Source organism: Psittacula echo (assembly GCF_963264785.1).
Source record: "Psittacula echo genome assembly, chromosome: 6".
Classification (NCBI taxonomy): Eukaryota; Metazoa; Chordata; class Aves; order Psittaciformes; family Psittacidae; genus Psittacula; species Psittacula echo.
The window spans coordinates 65,933,499-65,956,712 of record NC_137743.1 but is presented as its reverse complement, the minus strand read 5'-3'; the positions used below and the strand labels follow the sequence as shown (position 1 = coordinate 65,956,712).

General features: G+C 37.4%; 1 protein-coding gene across 1 annotated transcript in view; it reads right to left on the bottom strand.

Moving 5' to 3' along the window:
- Window positions 1–23,214, bottom strand: part of MYO3B (myosin IIIB) — a gene marked incomplete at both ends in the record, with an annotated part of 209,923 nt that overhangs the window by 88,119 nt on the left and 98,590 nt on the right. The window contains 13 exon segments of the mRNA XM_080622032.1: window positions 3,701–3,830; window positions 5,036–5,124; window positions 7,782–7,935; window positions 8,176–8,323; window positions 9,401–9,611; window positions 9,747–9,873; window positions 10,251–10,365; window positions 10,965–11,063; window positions 11,434–11,636; window positions 12,301–12,384; window positions 15,123–15,227; window positions 16,098–16,214; window positions 17,104–17,200. Coding sequence (XP_080478158.1) covers window positions 3,701–3,830; window positions 5,036–5,124; window positions 7,782–7,935; window positions 8,176–8,323; window positions 9,401–9,611; window positions 9,747–9,873; window positions 10,251–10,365; window positions 10,965–11,063; window positions 11,434–11,636; window positions 12,301–12,384; window positions 15,123–15,227; window positions 16,098–16,214; window positions 17,104–17,200 — 1,679 coding nt within the window.

Sequence of the window (23,214 nt, the reverse complement as noted above, 5' to 3'; positions counted from 1 at the left end):
GCATCTCTACTTTGCTGGTGGGAAGGCTGGAGGATTTCCCCTTCCCTTTCTGCAGGTGGCAACTCTCACTCTTTCCAGTAAGGACCTAAGGCACAGCAGAGCAACCCTGACAAAAGCTCTACAAGTCTGAGTGATAGAAGGTAAAAAAGTCTGCAGAAATTGAGTTTCAGGAGTAGAGAATCATGTTGTGTTGCAGCTTTTCTGAGTAGATGAAGTCCCTCTGAAACACCTCCCTGTCCCACCAGCATGATCTGGTCAGCTGGGGACATAAGGTAAGAGAGAGGAAAAGTGGAAGAGGAAGGTGCAATATTGAAAAGCCCCAGTGGTGCTTGCCCAAGCAATCCAATGGTACCACCACTTACATGGTGGTATTCCTGGAATATCAAGACAGAGAGTCAAATCGCCTGACCACCTCACCGATACCGCTAGCGAATGTACCAAGGCTCTCCTTAATTTTTCCAATTAAAGCCTTCTTCTCTTACAAGGGGACTCTATTTTCTAGGTCACATAATTCCCTTTCTCTCTGACGCTAATAAAACTCTCTCTGTGATGCTGACAAACTAAACCCAGAGGCAATCAGGAACACATTATCTCTGAATGGGAACATGCACATTCGACTGAGGTAGCAGCAACTTTTGGTTTTTTTTTTCTGGACAAATATGGAAGCAGTTGGGAGAACTGTTAGATTAAACTAGAATATGTTCATAAAGACCCATAGGAAGTGCGGATTCCAAGACGTGCTGAATGTGCCTAAGCTTCCCCTGAAAGATGACAAAACATGCTGTACACACCACACTATTACTGACAGAATGTTTAAGTTCTGATATCTTGTATCAGTAATTGTGCACTCTCTTAAACATAAATTACTACTACAGATGTATATTTAATGTCCTGCTGTTAATTTCTGGCCCTTTAAACTCCAGTCTGCCAATGTGAAATAGAAGCATTTGTTAAGAGGGGATAAGTATATTTGATAAATTGCAGGGATTAATATGATCTTAAATTAGTAAAGAAATTTAGTTCTTTTTAATATTTATTTTCTTGCTGCTGCTCAGTTTTTGACAGCAGAAGACACGACAGTTATATAAATATACTTCAAACAGAGGATCTTCTCAGGGTGGGAAAGGCATCTTTTTGTTCTTACTGGTATTTAAGAACTACATTTTCAGTAATTGTCAGACCTATGTTAGCAGTCACAAATTCTCTCTTGCTTCTGGGATAGCACCACCTAGTGACCATTACACATATTGGAGACTGCTGCTTGGCAAAAACCACCTACGCTGCAAATTCCAGCGCTAGTTGCAAGCAGATGTGAGAATGTGTTGTCACTCATCTTCAAACAAAACACCAGAGATTCTGGCAGAAGGCTCATTTCAAGTCAGGGTTACCTGGAAAGATGCAATATGGCTTCCACGTAAATTATTAACTTTCGCATCAGTCAGTAATCTACAAAAAGCTGGAGAAAATGATCAAGATTATGAACCTTACTCTGTATTTTTTCTGGTTTGCTTTAGGAATGAAGTACATGTTGAATGAAGGGAAGAGGCTAAGAAGCAAGGACAGAGTAGGATGGAGCATTTACACAGTCACTGTTGTTTACAAAAGCCTCTTTGTAGAAAGTTAAAAGAATAGCATTATCTTTCTTCACTGAGCAGAGATGAAGCAGTATTGCCAGCAATACCTTCTGTTCTCAGCCAAACCTTTCATTTATCTTGCAAGCTGCCAAAACTAAACCTGGCAACAATCTGATTTGAGAACACAGAGGCCCCAACACAGGCTGTGAGTGCCAATTATATTAGACAGCCAGAAAAAAGAGTGTAAAATCACAAAGACTTTCCAAAAGATAAAAATGACATAAGGGTTTTAAGCTATTCTTGTAACATCGTGCACAGGAGCATACACACAATCATTTTTTAACAGGATGTCCTGTACCAACTTGACAGAAATACATGTAACACTGAACTTGCTGTGTGCTCACCATGGAAAGGTTCTACAGTAGGAGGCAGAAAGCACACAATTCATTTAAAAAAATAAAGTGGAAATACACCCAGTAACATGGTAACTATACATTACTGCAATGAGAACTATCTTCTTACCGAAGCTTTTATGCATCTAGGGCAAAATACCCAAGTTCAGTGCTGCTGCCACTGAAAATATCTCTAAAAAGCCAGAGGAAAATTACTTTACACGAAAGCATCAGCATTCTGATTTAAAAATGGCAATAAGATCAAACATGTAATATTTACAACCATTTGGACTGATAAATGGGATAAAGCACCTAATCTGTTTCATTCTCACAATGAGCTCCAAGATATAAAATGGCTAGTAAAAAGGGATGCAGAGGCACATTTGACCAGATATGAGCTTATTTTTTGCTTTGTTTGAACCATCTAGCATGAGTAAAAGAACCTCTTTTACCAGTTTAACAGACTGAAATGTCGGAAGTTAGACAGAAAGATTCTTTGTTCCCCACTTGGACATAAACCAATCCTACTCCACCTTAAACTATATTCGCCTCCATCTCAGTTTGTCATAGCTGAAAGGAGAAGGAGATTCCTCATTGGTTCCTCACCTCTCAAGAAGCTCTAAAAGCATAATTTGAAGAGGTGTAACCCAGAGCCTTCTAATTACAGAAAAGAACAGAGATATTTTAACAGGAATCTATCCTATGTAGAATATAAACAGATACTGTGCTATCAATTTTACATGTGCAAAGAAGGCTCTAATATACGTCTTTTTCCAGATGTTCTTTTTGTACATAGAAATCTCAAGAGAGACTAGATGCACCACCAGAGGCTATGACTGGGCTACTGAGGATGCAGAAATCCCAGACAGGGCTGCTGCACAGGCACAGAATTGCATCTACAGCCTATGTACAATAAGCCTTCACGCAACTAATGCACGTACACTTATTTCTACCTAAAAATACAACATCATTTGCATATGTCATATCAGATTACAATAATTTTTGCAGTCTAATACAATCCATCATAATTAAATCATTCCTTAGTATTACATCTTTTTCTTACTTTTTATGAAAAAATATTTTACATATAAGGAAAGTATTGAGAGATGTGTACATCTGTTGCCTTGTTTGCATGTATACTGCAGATCATTTGTACAGGTTAATGGTATTCTGTCATCTATCTGTGGAGTAATCAAAGCTCATATTGCTGCTCTATTCAGCTATAGATCAGTGCACTTTAATGTCAGTATCAACAAGTTTTAAATCAACTGAATTAATTCTAGCAGATTTGTACGTGTTTTTTGTAACTTGTAAGAAACTTTATTTATTGCATCTATGCCTCTAAATAGATGGCTATTAACTTCAAAACAACTTGATCTACATTACAGCACTTATGAATTGTAAGACACAGTGCAATCTATCAACTGAGAATATATCTTAGTAACAGACTAAGAACCAAGAAACTCCTATATTCTCATTCAGCTCTGAGAATGAGTTCTTGCCCTTTCTCTGGAGTGAGGGATGAATCTTTCTGGGTTTTTTAGAAGAATTCATGTCCACATGTTTAAAAAATAATAAAATATGGTAATAAAATAACATTTTAGCTATCTAGGAAACTTTAAACAGCAGAGCTGAAAAAGAATTTAAAAAAGAAACTGTCTAGAAACAATTACAATTTTGGAGGAGTGGGTAGCTGAACATGTTGCAATGTTAGCAAAGCTGTGCAGAAAATACCTGTCTTTGTTAATGGGCTAGAGAACAGCTGCTGAAGAAGTTTGTTCTCTGAAGTTCGCAAGACCACCACTATGTCAGCAGGAAGTGTGTCTCTGTTCTTCTCAAGGAATGCACTGGCATCATATAATACCTAGCATGGGAAAGAGAATCAGAAAAGTTGCAAAAACCAACTATGTTCTTTAAAATGTGAACAGAGAGGATGACCAAGTAGACCAGTTAATTTGGCTCTGGCATGCCAATGAACTATCTGCAAAGTGTACAGCTACAGTAGCGTCTTCAGTATGCGACATATCTATAAACGGCGCCTATATTAATAGCATTCCACTGCACATCAAATTGGGTTAAGTGGCTTAAATCCTGTTGCATCATGCTTTGTCACATGTAACTATGGTATGCATGATGCAGTGTAACAGAGATACTTCATTAAAGCTTAAACTTACAATTTATGTGTGAAATAAGAAACTAGCAATATTCCTCTCTAGCCCAATTGCACTGGAGTCCATTAGTTTACACAGAAACTGAATGTCCTCCTGCAATACAGAACTGGCCAGCAGTGTTTTTATGACTTGGCCATTTGGTTACAAAGAATTTCCTAAACCTGTGTGAAATTTTAGTTATTCTTAACAAGCCAGAAAGCTGGACAAAGTTTACTAGAACATGTCTTAAAATTCTGTAGTTTTATGAGCCAGAGATGGGACTTCCTTGATAACTATATAAAACACGGCTATTTCAGTTTTGTTCATAAACAAAGACTTGGGACTGTAATCACAAGCAAAGCTCATGTTACGTAAAACAACTGGCCCATTATTCCCCTTATAAAATAATAGGTGAACTGCTAAGAACAAAAGAAGTTAGGAGCCACAGAGTACAAGAAAACATCTGTGCTCGCTAGCTCCAGTCTTTCTAATGCTCTCTAGAGGATTTTAAGTTCTATTGCAGATGCTGGTTTACATTGCATTTTGTGCGTATACTTCTGCACACTCACACACGGAACTACTGGCATTCACATGATGTTAACAATCATGTAGTCTGTTCTGGCTGCAGAGAATTGGTCCTTTGAAATGATTGTAGTAATGATGTTTCAGGTGTCAGATTTCTTACAGAATAAAAGGTGGTTATTGTCTACACAATTTGTGAAAGAACCCTAAGGACGGGTTCCAAAATAGACTACTATGCATGAAAATTTTATTGTAGAATCTACATTTCTGTAAACTTTATCATTCTGACTCCCAAATTTTGGAAAAACAAAATTAAAATCCTAAACCAGAAACTTTGGATAAAACAAGTAATTCCCACACCAGCGATTTGCACTGAATAAAAATCATGTGGCCTTACCTTTCCAGCATAGTGCTGAATACCAAATGACAATTCTACTCCTTTTGGTCTCCAAAAGTATCTGCATCGTAAATTGCCTTCAAATTTGTCTAGACATTGGGAAGAGATTGCTATAAGTAACTTAGAGTGACTAAATAAAATCTTCATCCTAACTACAGACAATTTGCTGTTCAAGAAGCTAGAACCACTATAAACACATATATTACCAGGTTGTTCAGAAATAGCTGTGTTCCAGCTTCTCTGTGCTTTCTTCCAAACTGCCACTTCTGAATGGAACAGCTAATTCTAAACTAGTCCAGTGAGACCATCTTTCAAATCCCACTGCTTGTGGATAGTTTCATGCATGGAAAACTATCAGAGGAGCCAACTAGAAAGTGTAACCACTGGTCATATTTTGCTATGAGTTTGCTTAAATAGGGTTTGGGGTAGGTTTATTTCAACTATATTAATTCAAAATTGTGCATACATTTGCTTGCTTAAATGGCTATTATTTGTATTTTCCCTGTCTTCCTTTCCCCATTCATTTGGCTTTGAGCATCATGTTTTAAGTATATGTTAATATCTCCCTGCTGGGACCATCTCTCATTTACCTTTGGACTTCTACAGAAAAAGAGGTTTTTAACTAAAACCTCTTTTAAAGATGCCTTCTGTTTCCTATGACTACCTCTAAGGAGCTGACACAAAAAACCCCACTACTTTCTAAGAAAAATGTCTTTTATACCCTGTGACATTTTGTATGCTCTTTAATAGTTTTAAATTAAATTAGTGCTGATACAGTAAAACTTGTTATATTTCTTTATCTGAACTAGCAACTAGAGACCTCAGGCCAAAATCATTTGATAAAATTCTCTGTCTTCCTGTGTAGGTCAGAGAATATTATAAACATGTTTCTTCTAATGTTGGAATCCACTCATATTTTTTATTAGTTTTTTCTTTCTTTTAACATTTAATCAAGCTTGTATCTAAAGCTAGAAGAACTAACTTTGGAACTTCAGGAGGTGGGAGGAGGGTGGCAGAATTAATTATTGTCTGGCACATCTGGAGAGGGCAAAATATCCCACTTTGCTGTCTCCTTGAGGGATCCTGCTGTGCTGTGTATAGATCAGCAGTATGACTGATCGACACCGGACCAAGGCAAGTGCCTCTATGAAAGTGTAAGTTCAATATTCAGTATTAACTGATTTATAGGACCAACAGGGAAGCATACAGCTTTAGTAGACAAAAAAGGACTGGAAGGAAACCACAGCATTCATTCTATCTGTGACTTAAATTCAAGTTTCACCTTAGCCTAGCAGAAGTGAAAAATCTTGTACATATATCATGCAGTTTAACAGGCAGCTGTCATTTTTCTCTAACAGTTCAAGTTTCTGCTGCACATTCCATTGAAGAAACTGCAACTCTGTTTCACACAGCAGAGAAAAATGTGGCTTTAGTAAATAAAAAGCAGGGCAACAGTTTTAAACATGGCATGCTCTCCATGTTTTAAAGTTTGCACCAAGATTTGTTAAAATATATGTAAAATATGCACGAAGGAAGGGAAATATTCAGCCAGATGGCACACCAGAAATAACACACACTTTCTATTTATGATGAGATAATCTGGAGTGAAGCAGTATTTTCTAATTGGATAAACATGGGCCTAGAAGCCTGGAAGATCTAAATTTTACTCTCAACACTAATGCTGCTGCTCACAGGGTGGTCCTAGACACAAGATTCTACAATGTCTCAGCCTCCCTTCAGTAAATGGAGATAAATGCTGCTTGATGCTAGTCTCATACAGGGACAAGACACAGGTTATTTCTTTGTAACAATGGAAACACAACAAGGTCTAGAAACCTGATACATATGATAACTTTAGCAATATCCCAGGCACAGCTATAGGTTGGGCAGAGAAGAGATTCAGAGCAGCTCTGCGGAGAAGGACTTGGGGGTGGTGATCGATGAGAAAATGAACATGAGCCGGCTTCAGTGTGAGCTCGCAGCCCAGAAAGCCAACCGTATCCTGGGCTGCATCAAAAGGAGTGTGACCAGCAGGTCGAAGGAGGTGATCCTGCCCCTCTGCTCTCATGAGACCTCACTTGGAGTATTGTGTGCAGTTCTGGTGTCCTCAACATAAAAAGGACATGGAACTGTTGGAACAAGTCCAGAGGAGGGCCACGAGGATGATCAGGGGGCTGGAGCACCTCCTGTACAAAGACAGGCTGAGAAAGTTGGGGCTGTTAAGCCTGGCAAAGAGAAGGCTGCGTGGAGACCTCATAGCAGCCTTCCAGGCCTACAAGGATGCTGGGGAGGGACTGTTCATCAGGGACTGTAGTGACAGGACAAGGGGTAACGGGTTCAAACTTAAACAGGGGAAGTTTAGATTGGATATAAGGAAGAAGTTCTTTACTGAGAGGGTGGTGAGGCACTGGAATGGGTTGCCCAGGGAGGTTGTGAATGTTCCATCCTTGGCAGTGTTCAAGGCCAGGTTGGATGAGGCCTTGGGTGACATGGTTTAGTGTGTGGTTTCCCTGCCCATGGCAGGGGGGTTGGAACTAGATGATCTTAAGGTCCTTTCCAACCCTAACTATTCTATGATTCTATATGAAAAGAACAGAAAACACATAAGCAGAGGAAAATAATGAAGCACAATGACAAATATGTGCCAAATGAAATGGCACAGCCTTAGCAGGACAACTAAGTTAGCTGTCCATTCAGCCCTATCAAAATACATTTGTTATTTCCCAGAATTTTCGTTTGTACATACCAACTAAAGTTAGGTCTGTTGCCTGAGGAAATCGACTTTCTTCATCTAGTAGAGACAGGAGACCCATGGGTTTCTGGAGGAACATATCTAGAAGTGGACGGTTGTCCTCATACTCTACTGTAGTAGCATCAATTCCCTCACTCTGATATTCCATCTACAAAGTCACCAGCACAGTTTCAATACTGAACCAGTAAAAGCAACATCATCGTTAGATCATTTATGATGCACAGCAATACTCTATATGCCCCAATAACATTATTTACAGAACTCCAATTGAAAGATGTTGTTATCTCGCATTTAAATCACATACCCATTTTATAGATTATGATATATAGATTATGATCTGTCTTTCAGGACAGCTGATTCAACTAGACCTCATCAGAGTTGAATTTACCTGCTCAAGTGCAAAGATATGTTGATTGAAATAAAATTGAATCTGTTCATTAGCGATATTTATGCACAGCTGCTCAAAGGAATTTCTTGCGAAGTTCTCAAATCCAAATATGTCTAGTATCCCAATATTCATCCCATTTTCAGTATTGCTGCATGTGAAAATACAAACAAAGTTCATCATTGGCAGCACCAAGTTATAATAAAAATAAATATGGTAACCAAGATTGCATAATTGATTCAATCTGTCTGATGCAAAAAGAGAGAAGAAAAAGTGTGTTTGAGCTTAAGACAACTTGTGCAATTTTTTTAGCATTGTTAACATTTTGTTTTTCACTTGCTTCTTGCAAATTTCCATGAATAGGGCAAGAGAATCATAGGTACATACTAAGAGACAGCAGCTATATCAAAACTAGTGGTTTCAACAGGCAGATCCCGAATAAAGATATTGTCTGCTCCTGCAGGTGGAGAAAAGGTGTCAAGCTTTAATTAGCATGTTTTTGCTGTACTCAGCCAGTAGGGTAATTATCAAGTTTGCTGCCGCTAGAAGGTGAACTGCTAAAAGTCCATGCGGTAGCTCAAGCAGACTCATACCAGTCACCACCAGAACTGCAAGTATGGATGAGGACATGTCTATACAATACAGTGAAGTGCCAAGTACAGATCTCGGATCAGAGGATTTTCACATCACCTAAGGGGTTCTCTTGTTTATAAAAATCTCTAAAGATGCTTGATGCAGCCAGATCAGTGCCTGGTAATGAAATCATAAGGATGCACATTGTGAATGTTTCTGTAATTATGAAAAATTAAAAAAAAAAATCACATCTCAAGTAGCAGCACAATAATAATCTGAGATTTCTATTTATTACCAGCTTACAAAAGCAGAAGGATTGTAAGGACGGTGAATACATACTGAAGTTCTGCAGTATATTCCAAACATTTACCAGCCTTTGGTATGATTTTAATGTTCACTACATTGGAAACATGGCTCTAAAGAATTGTACAGCCCTCAACCACCCACTTTCTATTGACTTCAGCGCTAAATTCTCCTCAGCTCTTTGAATCTGATGGGGTTAATGTCCTGGTAACAGAATTCAGTATCACAGCACGAAAGCCATTTTGAAGCCTTAGCCAAAATAAACACAGCACCGTTTCTGCAAAATCAAAAATATACAAATGGAGGAACCCATATACACACTAAGTACACAATTCACTGATGTGTAACTTGCCATATATTTTTATCTGGCTGAAGCAGCGTATTAATACGATTTACGATCCAGCTGAAGAGGCGGCCATAAAGTGCTTTAGACATGGCATCTCGCACGTCAGCTGCTTTGTCCACAGTGTTTGTTCGGATAATAGTCTCCCCTCGTGTTACAACACAGTGGGAGGTTAGGGCCTCTTGAAGTTCTTCTGACCCAATACTTAGCAGTGCAGCAGCTGGGGAAAAAGATACAGGACTGTGATTATGCAATGGAAATCACTAGCATTGTCCAACTGTTACCATGAGTTAGACATTCTCACAAATACAGTCATACTGCATTTACAGAACTGACAATGTTAAAACGTATTTACCATTATCTAAGGCTTCTGGGTTGGGAACTTCACTTTTATCTGTTTGGTGTTGTGAAGAAATGGCAGCAAATTCAATATTTCCGGTATTTAGGATTCCAGTCAGAATTCTGTACACTGAGTACACTTCCTGTAAAGGATGACAAAAAGCACTTTTAAGGAATCCAATTAGATATATAGAGCATATTTAGGCTATTAGAGAAAAACGTGGGCACTGGAATAGCTATTAAAGCTTGTATCTTGCTCTGAGACCAAGTTCTATAAGCTCCTATTGACAGAGAAAACTGTGTGGCAGAGGATTGTGAACGGACCCCTCTGAGTACCAAGACCTCAGGCTGGTCTTGGCTTCCAAGCATGTGGTTATGCTTCCACAGTTCACTTCTGTCACAAGAGATTCTGTGGTACAGATGCATATCCACAAAACCAAACAGCACTCTGTGCACAGGCAGCACTGGAAGTGGTTTTCATAAAGAAGGTCAATAATGGTTTAGCAACTGGATCTCTTACCTCATCAGTGAATCCTATAATTCTAAAGCAATGCTGAATTGCTTCAAATTGTCTTCCATAGGAATCTTTAGTAACAATATCATGCATTACTTTTCCAGTTTCATTATCGATATATCTAAATAGAGAGGGAGAAAGAAAGTACCATACTAGCAGATATATCAGTACAATCTCCAGTGACTTCAAAGCAAGTCCCTCAGTAACTGGAAACAGCATATATTTCAGTACCTTCCAATTATATACTTTAGTGCTAATTTATAAGAAGGTTTTGTTTCTGTTGCACTAACTTTTGCTTATTCTTTCTTAGTATCTGTTATAGTGTTACCAACATTTCACACACATCCCCTCACTCATACAGATCAGATGCACCCCAAGTACAAATACCAATTAAAAAACAGATCTCCAAAGCATATTCTGGGTTCTTAGTGAAGCATTAGAGTAAGAAATCATAAGGCAATTGTCCTGACATGAAAGTATAACAGAATATCTGCATGATAATAAGCTTGATTCTTTCTCCTCCTCTTTAAATAGTTAAAGTTCTCAAACACATACAAAAAACGCAATGCCTTATTGTCCATCCTCTTCACTTGGGAGGATTAAAAAAGATCCTTAAGGGATGGAGAAGGATTAAGAGAGATTTTAAGGCATCATAATGAAAACAAGAGCTGATCAATAGCTAATTACAACAAGCAGTTAAAACAAGTGAGTGATAGTTACCTAGGAGGCTTTTTATCAGGAAGTCTATATTCAGAAAGCTTCTTCTGATGATAAAGGCCAGCATAAATATAATAAAAGATATGGAAATTTTTCTCTCCCCTATATAAAAAAAAAAAATACATTTAAAGCACATGCGTTTATTCTTGTGGCATCTTGTACAAGGTAAAAAAGTAGATGTTCTAATCATGAGCTCACTGAAATACGCAGCAAATCTCCCACTTGCTTTAATGTTGTAGGACTAGCAGCTGTGAAACACAGAAAACCCAACCAACTACAATATTTCTCCAAAGAATGGAGCCACTCTAGCTTCCACTTCAAAAGAAACTGATGATTCTTGTCATCATAGCACTGTATAAAGGCTCACTGCTTTAGCAGAAGACACAGTAGTATTTAAAATAAAGATTTTTGAGAATTAAAAAGAATAAAAACATTACATAAATGTGAAAGGACAGACAATTAATATACCTACACAGCCTGTTTTATGACCCTTGATTTTTCAAGTAGATACTCAGAAATCTTTGCCCCCATTACAGCTCCTGTGGGAGTAAACATCATTTCCAGATATTTTCCAAAGCGACTTGAGTTGTCATTGATGGCAGTGCAGGCATTTCCAAATGCTTCAACCAGAGGATTTACCTGAAGAATTTTCTCACGTAAAGCACGGTTATTTGCCTTGACAGAACAGATACAGATCAGAAGGATCATGAAAAGAATATATTGTTTAACCATAATCCAATTCCTGCTTCAGAAGCATAGCATCCCTTTCTCATGCTTGTATGGACTTAAGATACTGCATTAACCTTTGTACTTATAAAACAACAGGACCAACAAATTGATGAGGAAGTCTCCCACAGGTAGGAAACCCCAGCTTTTTCCTTCTCTGCAATTGTTCTGCCTCTGAGATATACAATTAGTCAGAGCACCGAAACCATTAAAAACTAAACACACCTACTTAAGGTTAACTTTACACACTTGATTTTCCTGTCATTTTGCAACAACACCATTACTCATAACATTTAAATGCTATGCCATAGCAAGATCTGTCATTTTTTACTGTATAAACAAACATGGTATATTTGATAAATACTGTAAATAACTACAGGCACTGAACACTCAGGATCAGACATCTTTTCTTTAAAAAAATACTGAATGGTTTGGTGTGGGTCATTCTCTAGTATCTTAATTCAATACTCTCACATGCATGATCACTCTGTCCCTAATTCAAGTGGAACAACTCACATAAACACCTTTAAGTATTAAAGAATAAATGAAGTGGAAACTGGAGGTAGCGTTGGAAGGATTTGTTCATAGTTTTACATGATTGGCTAAGAAATACCTTTCCCAAGAAGGTCAAATGTTGGACAATCAGATGGGCACTTTCTGTCTTTCCAGCACCACTTTCCCCACTGATGACAATGCACTGAACACACAAAACCAAAGTTAAGTGCACAGCTCACCACATGATCAATTTCAGCTATTATGGCTTCTATCTGTTATTTAATGATTACCAAGACTACATGTTATTTAATACTTACCAAGTACCAAGACTACAAAATACTTTGTCAACTCCCTCAATTTCCTTCTGAAAGGAAAGATCAGCAAAGGCTCAGTGTAATAATTTATTCCCTAGATTACTAAAATGCATTTCACAATGCCTGACAGCAATGTGCATCTGTGTGAAGCAGTGACTGAATTTCTAAGAGCTAAGACATATAAATGAGTGACCACATCTATAGACTAACACACACTATGAGCATACGTGGCTTGTTTCAAATGCATAAAACTCAGCAAATTGCCAAAGCTCAGTTGATGTGGCATAATTCAACAATACATCTGAGCTCACTGTATTAATTTAATATGAATTAACATGAAACACAGGGTACAGCTGTATGTAATACACTGACCAGAAGTCTCCTTCTGGCTTTAGAAATAATCTTAAATAATTCCTGCTGTGTAGAGAGATTTTCTGTAGGTGACACTGATATTCAAGCTAGAACAGCAAACTAGCATCTAAACGTTCCAGAAGAATATGCATCTGCTCGTTGGATGATTCTGGGAGAATATATCCATCCATCTTCTTCCTGAGTCAGCAGTCTTAACACATGGTATTTTATAGGCTCTGCAAATGGCTTCCAGATTCAGGGATTAGCTAGAATGGCCTAAAACACTTGGTATCCTCCTCTCTGCTGTTACACTTCATGGATGAGATGGAAAGAGAAGGCCAGTACACCCTGAAGGCCAGCACACCCTAAAGGCCAGCTGACACCTGAACATCAAAGTGTGAACACTTCAGATCATACGAAGTAAGAAATTCTAACAGCATTTATTATTTTCGCAGTTTTTCACGTGTTCTACAGGTCACCAGTACATTAGCCTACTTAGGGTACAGTATCAACTAACATATAATTAAAATGTTAACACTAAGCAGTTGCATATATTTATGTGTTTTTATGCAAACACCTGAAAATTATTTGCACCACACTATGAACATAAAAGATTCTAGGCCGGGAGAAGATACAAGGTCCTTGATCCAACAACACTTCATATAGAACTACGCTTTGTGAAAGGGTTTGAAAGATGCAGCAGTTCTCTGGTGGTGTCTCGTGGTGTCTGACAGCAGGTGCAGGGATTGACTCTAAACAATGTGTGCAATATGACATTTGCAGCTCATGTACTTTCTTCTTGACAGGTATTTTTATTGTTCTCAGAAACAGATAACCCAATGATGGATTTACAGGGTTACGATACCTAAATTAATTGTCTTTGTGTGACTAGAGAAGTCACGTACAACAGTTTATACAGTTAATGCCTATGACTTCTTAAGTTGTGAAACTCTTGTAGAATTCACCAGAACTTGCTTTTAGCTTCAGGAGAAATGTTAGACCTGGAGTTAATTTTCAGGCTTCACAGGAAAATACAAGGGAAAGCTCAATGGATGAAACAAACAGAATCAATTTATTTTTGATCTGGCTACAGTGTTTATGTAATGCACCTTTACTTGAAGAACCATAACATTTGCCATGCAATGGAGATAAACATGTTCCTGTTACCCTTTGCAAACAGAAAACAGGAAACTGATTTAGATCTAAATGGCATTTACTGCTTAAACAGGTATGAAACATACTATATCAAAGATGTACAAAGTCAGCCTGACAGGCTGATGTCAAAACTATTCTTTTGCTATAACAAGTTCTCACATAAGTTACTCTACAAGAATACTTGTTTTCTCTAATGTCTCCATCAAAGAGCATATAAGTCATTAAAGAACTACTAGACACCTCTCAGGCCAGTCTACTTGTTCATGCTCGGCAGACCTCCTCTTTTCTTCAATGTCCCTTTTATTTATCTTCTTTGCTTGGTATTTTCTGACTGCAGGGGTTTTACTATTTTATTCTGCTTTTGTGATTTTATAAAAGCATTTTCTATGAATTATTATGTGATATGCAAGGTAAAATCAGGAGGATTTTATAAATGAAAATAATTATTAGGTCTTAACATTCATGTATGTACACCACATCAAAATAGAGCATAAAGTTACAAAATAATGTAATAAAAAGAAATCTAGCTTCTACAGCATGGTATTTCATTCTCATTAAAATCATTGCTATGTAATTCAATTTGTGTCCTTATCACATTTATATTAGGCCTATCCTTATTATACTTTACTAAAAAAATTAGCTCATAGTTCCTATTTTTGTGACTTGTACTTACATGAATTGATTATCCATTGCTTGATAGTGTCTTCATGCAATGGAAAAGTGGTTCTAACTCAATATGCTATTGCATTGAGACCCTCCTATTTTACATAGGTGTAAATTATTTCAATACCTAGTGCAAGTCAGGCTATAATTAGAGTGGGCAGCAACACTTTGCAGGTGGTATCAACTGCCAGGACTTCATGGGTGCCAGGAAACTATACTGGGCAGGCAACCCTATCATCTTATTTGACAATCTTTTAGTCTCTTCTATGGCATCGTGTTCTCTTCAGAATTTTCAAACCTGTCTATATTTCTGTTCTGGTTTTCCTGATGTAGGAATTAAAGGATTAAGGAAAAAAAAATCCTAAAGTACAAAATAACAGGAAATTAAGTCATAGCCGTGTAGCATAGTGGCAGTATGATCAACATGAAGTTTAAACCCAGATGAACAGATTCTTACCTGATCTTTGCTGAATGTAACCATACTTTGGTAGGCAGCATCTGCAGAGGCAAATATGTGGGGGGGATTTGATGAACGCTTCACACCATGGTAAAGCTTGGAGAACTAAATTTAAAAAAGAAGACATATTTGTCAAAATATGTGACTTAGTGATGTAATAAAGAACTGAAAAGAGGACTGTTCAACAGAAGGTAGTTGCCTGTTTTTTACCACAGAATTTCCACTGAATCATCTGGAAGAAGAGTGGTAATTTTTGGCACTGCCTAGCTTCCAGCATGCAAATTACAACACCTAAAATGCACTCCAACATTTCCCCCATTACACAGCAAAGAGCACTGTATAAGGAACAGAATTTTAAACACAAGCATTCAACCAAGGAAATACCCAACCTATACAAAAGAAACTTCAAAGACAACTGAATCTGAAGCCTGCCCTTTCTACCTGCAACCTTGATTTAGGCATCCCTGGAGACTAAGATTTATGACTTCACCTCTCTTTGTATTTGTAGGGAATTAAGCTGCCTCTCTCTTTACAGCATTTGATTCACTTGCTTATTTTAAGCAGCGGTTGATGGCACAGGACATGTAATAACCCAATAGTCAGAGCAATTCTTCAGGAAGCAACAGCCTCAGCTTGAGGAAGTTCATATAACCATCTTCTGCTTCCCAGAAGAAAGCCTAGATGAGAGGCACAGAGGAGGCTGGGGTAATCTTCATCCCTCCTGTGGAATATGTGCCGTCAAGCAGAAAGGAATGGAATCAAACGAGACCGAATCAGGGGTGAGGGGTGGAGGGAATGGGAGAGGGAAGGGATAAAAAAAATTGTAGCCACACTTTTCTGAAAGAAGAAGAAAAGGCTGGCTTTTCATCTGTGCTCCTACCTTTCAAAATCACTTAAGCATTTTAAGTATTTTAGCCAGTGGTGTTAATACAAAATGTAAAGTGAAGAGTGTCCACAGCTTGGAATCTCTCTTACCTGGGGAGAATAAATGCTGAGATTCTGGAAGGGGTTTAAGGCTATTAAAATGTCTCCAACATAAGTATAAATTTGTAAGTCAGCATAGCGTTTCTGCAGCTGATGGATAATTGTATCCTGAGAAGATTACAAAAAGTTTGATAGTTAAACAGTATTTTCCCAGTTAGGAAGATTTTTGTAAATATACTGAGAACACTAATTACGAAATACTTATTATAAACATTACTAATTATTTTTCAAATGCCAACACCACAAAACCAGACAAATATTTTCAAAATTTTTGCTAATGCCATAAACCTAAGTTAAATGGCAACCCCTATTTCCAGAATAGTACATATTTTGTTATACCAGCCTGAGAAGAAAACCTTCTGAAGAGAAAATGGCCATGCATATTACTGCTGCATAGTATATTTCCATTAAATTTTTTATTTGGCCATGAAAAAAGGATAATAATTTTTCAAGGATTAAATTTTAAGTGGTAATAAGAGACTGTTTTAAACAGGACACTAGCACAATTTAGTAGCATGTCTTTTTCTTGCTGGCATGCAATTTAGGGATCATCAAAACAAAAATTTACAGATACTCCGCATGTAGGTGATACAGTGAAATATGTAACTGATATTGTTTTATCACTTTTTATCCCATAGCTGTAGATATCATATTACTCTATAATTTCCCATAAATATCATAACCCATAAATTCGCCGATTTTAGGAAAAATCACTCAAATCTAGATCTTCAGAACTGAACTTCACATTTTAGGAAACTTACTTACAAAATAATTTAAACTAGCATCACCCATAGTTAAATTCTTCCACATAATACGTTTCACTGCTATTGCTTTTATGTCACTATATAGAATACAAACAAAGTGATGATAGCAGAGCAGTCACATGACAATGCCATGGTGAGACAAGAAGGAATTCTCATTCTGTTAAAAGAAGCCTAAAAACCAGGCGAATTGTGAGACACAATTGTCAGAAACTGCCACGCAGCCAGTACAGTACCTCATCTAGAACTTCTAGATTTACCAGATCATCATCTAGAGAGTACTTGTCAGCTCCATCCATACGGTAAGGTCTTCTAGTGTGTATTCGTTCATGCCTGGAAGTGTGTTAGTAGAGCACCAGTGTTATAATACTGTATCAAAGACAGCAAACATTAAGAGGCAGTGGGAAGTCATGGGTGGGTGGTTTTGTCATGCAGAAAACACAGACATGCTCTCTGAAACACACATTTTTGCCTGCAATATCCTTTTATAAAAGCAATAGGTCAGCTTGCTGTCTGGTGTATATACCTGTTTTCTCTTTCACAATATATAATCCTATTTATCAGTGCTCAGAGATGAAGATTTATCTGTAGACTTACTACTCCCCACTAAAACAGTAAAGTATCAAAAATTTCTTTTCCCTTCCCTTCTCACTCTAAGTTAATGAACTACCACTCTGTTTAATTAAATCTTCCCCCCATGTACCTAGCCTACAGTATTGTCATCTACTGGTTATAAGAAGCAATAAGTAGTATAAAATCCTTCTGTTACCTTGGTGTATGACAAAGTGCATCCTCAGATGACCCTAGATCTGGCCCAAAACATTTTTGAGCCACAGCTTCCATCAGACTCTAAATTGTATGGATGTTCAGTCAGCTTGTCCTCAGAGATTTAAGTCACACAATAAGCAGCAGAGACAAACTGTCGCATAACCCCTTTATAATCAGATTATGCTGAAGGAATCTTTGAAAATGCTGCGTACATGTTTTTAAACAACACATCTTGTTGAAACAGGGACAAATCAAGAAGCTGTAAATATGTCTTCCGCAGAGGGGGTGAAATATGAATGCTGTAAGCACAACTAGGCTTTTCTTTACAACAAACATAATCAAAGCATAGTAGGAGGACACCCACTGAGATACAGTCTGCATCCTGCTGAGTAACATTTAGCATTGATCCTCAATGACAGTCCTTGACAGATTGTTTCTGCATTGGTTGCCATGTAGAATGTAGGAATCACATGATCACACATTCCAAAACAACGCTAAATATTACACCAAGCACTAACAGAATGGTACTGTGACTTGGCAGGAAACACTTTTTATCTACAACGTTGAAGATATAGCAGGCCTTCTTTTCTTTAATCTTATCTTCATATACTCATGGAATCCTGTCTCAAAAATGAGCATAGAGGCTTTTGCTTTTTCCCCTTTATGAATGCTTCTACATTAGAAGCTGGTGAACTTTCATTTAATAGAGAGAACATTTTCATATCCAAGATCTATTATATCATCATCACAAGTATTGCATGAAAAGTCTTTTAACACAGAGGAAGAAGACTGTTAGCTATGAGTACAGCTACATTGATAATTGTGAATCACATTTAAAGATCCTAAATTTTTTTATGTCTATTTTTATTCTTTTTCCTTATTTATTTTTGGCTACTCACTGAGTTCTGGAAAAGTATTCTGTAATGGTTTATTTAAACTGTAACTAAATGAAAATACGCAAACTGTTTTGTGAGCTAGGAAATAAAATAGCAGGAACATAGCAGGTTTTGCTGACAGTCCCACTTACACTTTACATCCTGTATGTCCAGAGATGGTAGTTTGCTTGATCTTGTACATAAGAAGTGAAAGAAGGAGAACACAAATAAGAAGCTATGAAAGAAAACCTGTTAAAGTGGATATTATTTCCAGTGGGCAGCATGATGATCATGTGAATTTGTTCAAAATTCCATTCAATTAATTTTTTTAATAAGTGGTGGGTTGTGGGAGGGTGCTGCCTTTTTTTTTTAAAGCAGCCACTATATTCAAGAACACTACACTTTGCTGACAAGCTAGATCCTCAAAGGAGTAGGAATGCATGTAAGCGGCCTAAGATAGTGTCTGGGTTTTTTTTTTTAATTTTTTTTTTATGTTTCAAACCAGAATTCAACCTCTTACTTCACTGCAGAGAAAAAAGCTGTTGTAAATAACGTAAATCATTTAGAAATAGGAGCACCCCTCAGTCTACAAATTAAGCATATATTTTAACAGTTGCTTTACTTCATGGAGATGTGACTTAACAAAGCGATGGCCAGACATAACTAACGTAACTCATCTGTGAAGCTTTTTCTTCCTGAAACAAACCATCACAGCCACAATATTAAATTGCAACAAGTTACAAGTACAGATGTATCTACCAGAGGTGAAGGGAGGAGGGGGAAGAGGGCACATTCAAACCTAAGCATCTCTAATTGCAGAATGGCTTTGTAAACTAATCTGTTATCTGATTGTGTATTAAACTCCTGCTGTTTGTTCTCCTTAAGCAATAAACAAACTTTTTTTATCAGTATTGGAAAAGCGTGTGTTTTTTTAACACTTTGTAAATAACTAAGGAAACTGGTACTACTCAAATACAAGTAAAACATATATACCTTTGTGCATACATTTTCTTGTGCTTAACTCATTTTCCTAAGTACACGATTAGGAAGAGGATATTAGGAGCATAACATCACATTAGCTTCAAATCTCCTGCTGGCCTCATCAGTTTTCTACTGACCCTATGTCCTGCAGATACATTGACAGAGTGGGAAGGAAGAATAGAGAGAGTAACCTTTAATTATTTCCACAATTTTACATAAGAAATGCAATCTGCTTTTAAAATATTAAAAAAAAAAAATAATCTTAAAAAGCCTAAGGAAGGAAACACGTTCAACTGGGGAAATAATTGTTAGTATATGCTTTGCATAAAAAGTACAATTATCAGCCATTTTTCAATTACCTTTCCTTTCTGATAACATACAAGGTGCGCAAGAAACAAAAATCAAAGGTGTTAACTTGCCTTAAGGTTCCAGCAATGTTCTGAATCATCCCCCTGGAGGATTTAATCTTTTCACAGCCAAAAAAAGTGGCAGAAAGGGCCACTCAAGGTACCTAACCTTATCAAATCTGAGGAGCAGCATCAGGTTTATTCCAGAACTCTAGTGACGAACACTGTCTGTTAAATAAGGTTCTATCCTCTCAAGCACCTTCCCTTTGCCTTTTTATCAGGTAGGCAGGAATAGCTGGAAGCAACAGATTTTGCTTGGATTTTGGAGGAAGAGCGAAAGGCAAGAAGCCTTTCTCCCTCAGATGTACAACTTCATTAAGAGGGTGGGAAGCATTCACTTGTTCTACTTGGAGGAGAGATAAGTTTGAAAGAAAACCTCTTTGTGTACTAGATACCAGCCATAGTAATAGAAGTGCATTATAAATAGCTATACGCTCATAAGACTCTGCTACCCAGCTGATGATGGGGAAGAAAAAGCTAGATTGACCATATAGACTTCTAGATCAAAAAGTCATCGTGTGGGCAGGTCCAGCCTAAGACAGGAAGCAGCACAGACCAAGAATGCTTATGTTCATTGAGAACCTTCCTCTCTGATCTCTCCCCTCTCCACTCATAACATTCTTTAATGAATGCCATTACTTTGGCCTCTTGCTGCAGTTAAGCATTTACGTTTACTGATTAATTTTTCCCCAGGATTCACATAGGGAAAACTGTTTCTGTACTTATTTTCCGTTACGTTACTGCCAATTTTTAAACGAACTGCACACAAGCTGAGATTTACAAGAAAAATACTTCACACAATGAGAAAGAAAAGTAGAAAGTGTGCTACTGCTGCACCGAAAAACACAGCCTATTTCCCACACATTGCAAAGACTAAATTCTGCTCCTGCACATCCAGATTCAGCCTGGTAATTTGCTGAAGCAAGGTTATAATAGAAATACTGACACAGCCTAATTACAATATAAATGCTGCAGCTATAACGAAAATCTGTGCAACCCCTGTAAAAACACATACACTATAATTAGAGCAAGGATCACCTTGGGGGGCCACAGTAGCTTTGAAATAAAAATAAAAAAAAAGAAAAAAGAAAAAAAGAAAAAAAAAGAAAAAAATGTTTTTAACTCATTTGCCTAATACTCATATAGATGAAGGCTAGAAGAATCGCATTAAATTACATTGTGTATAGCATCAGAGAACTATTTCTGGTTCTGTTTTGGTTATTATCTCTGAGTCCAAAGGAAATTACTGGCTGCATGCAATCAAGTTCCTTGCAGTTAATTGCTTTCAAAACTTAATGTGAGCTGGCAGAGAAGCTAGATATCTGGTTGTAAGAATTACTTCCTTGGATGGACTGCTGCTGTAATCCAGCTGGCTAATAAAGGGAAAGCTGCCAAGCTACCACAGCCTCATCCTAATATCTGACAAGGTAGCCTGAACATACCTGTCCTTCTCAAATGACTACAAGCTTAGATTTCTTTTGTCTGCTTGCCCCCCTCCCCCCACCTTCTTCAAGTTTGATTCTTCATGATGTTCAGATTTGTGTTTTATCCTTCAAAATGCAATGTTTTGTAACTCTGTTCCACATTGCACAAACTTCTAAATGGTGACCAGCAGTAGCACACTGACCCAGCATGACCCAAAACAATGAACTCTGAACTCTTTACTGTCTAGAGTCAACTTGTTTAAAACCTTATCCATGCAAACACTGTAGCTTTTTCATTCTTTTAGACATTGAAACTGGAGGTTGGTAGAAATCCTTTTCTGGTTGATTGCTATGAAGAAGCCTATATACAGAACATAAGGCTACCTCGTCTGCAGGAAAACATCCAAGAGAAGAATGAGCCATGTCTGAAGCTGGCCTCTTCAAAGCTGCTAAATGGGAAACTGCCACTTTGTACAAGGACATTATTTGAATAACCTGAAAGCATTTCACAGTCCTTGTGCAAGCACAGGATTGCTAAAATGGAAAAAAAAAAAAATCAACAAAAAACCAACAACTAACCAACCAACCAAAACCTGGGTGAAAGCGTGTGACAGCATCCTCTCTGATTTTAAGAAATGATTCCTGCCTAGGGACAGCTATATACTGGTGGGAATAAGAGTGCTCCAGTTCCCAAGATGAACTACAAGTCAGTATCCGTATGTTAAAAAGTAATGATGTACTTGACTTTAGAATAGGTGGAAAAGAACAATTCAGCATTGCTGAAATGAACGTACATGAAACAACATCCTGATGTACTAACTTCTGCTTTTTAAGGATTAAAGAACTTTTGTAGAAATAGAACTAGTGGACTATCTAACATCAAATATGTTTCTTAAAATTAAACTTCACATAACTGCTTCTATGGCAAAGCTGTTAAAAGTATATTAATATATTGATTTTCATTTATGCCCTGGTATTGTTAGAAACTAGACAAAAAATATACATAGTTAACTGATAGCTTACGAAAGGGATATGGAAAAGAAATACAGAAAATACCCAGAGCTCATCCTTATGTAGCTGTGAAATTGGGCTTTCTCACTAAGCTTTTCCCCAGAAGAGTATAAGGAACAGGCAATTCAGGAGTGGGGTGCTTATACTGAAATTTCAACTTCACTCCAGATCATGGCAAACCTCAGACTTCAGCCTGTAAGATGCCAACAGAAGAATACAGAATTTTCTTCCTCATAAGTGTGGAAAAAGGGGTATCCTGGCTGGGTTTTCTGAAATTGAAAAGACCTATTTGCATAAAGATAGGAGCTATCTGCATCTCACTGTTGAAAATAACTTAGGGAAAAACAGAGCTGGTGAAAAGGCTTCAAAGAGCATCTTTTTCAGTAAAAAAAGCAGGAGCAACTGTTAATGCCATTTTTTCATTTTAAACATTTATTAGCATAAACTTTTCTTTTTATTATTAATTTCTAACCTAAGAATAGAGTATAAAGCTCACTAATAAGTAAGCAACAATATGTTTGTCAGCAACAAACTGATGACAGCACAAATACATGTGGTAGTAGGCTCCTTTGAGCTCACCAAGGAAAATGAAGTGCTCATTCAGTTCAGAGGTATGAAAAACTGTGCTGAAGTTAAGCCTAGCTATACTGCATATAAATAAGTTTATAAATGAAGTGTGAAAGAAACTGAATATTTCAGTCTGGGTGTCCAGAGGTCGACCCAGATGATCTTGCCAAAAGGGGGGACAGCTTGCTTCTTTCTTCCTGTCTCCTCCTTGTTCCTGGTCACATGGAGTATTTCATCCTTTACACTTTAGTTGTATCAAGCGAAGCACCCATGTGCAGTCACTAATGGTATAAAATTATCTTTGTGTTTCCGCT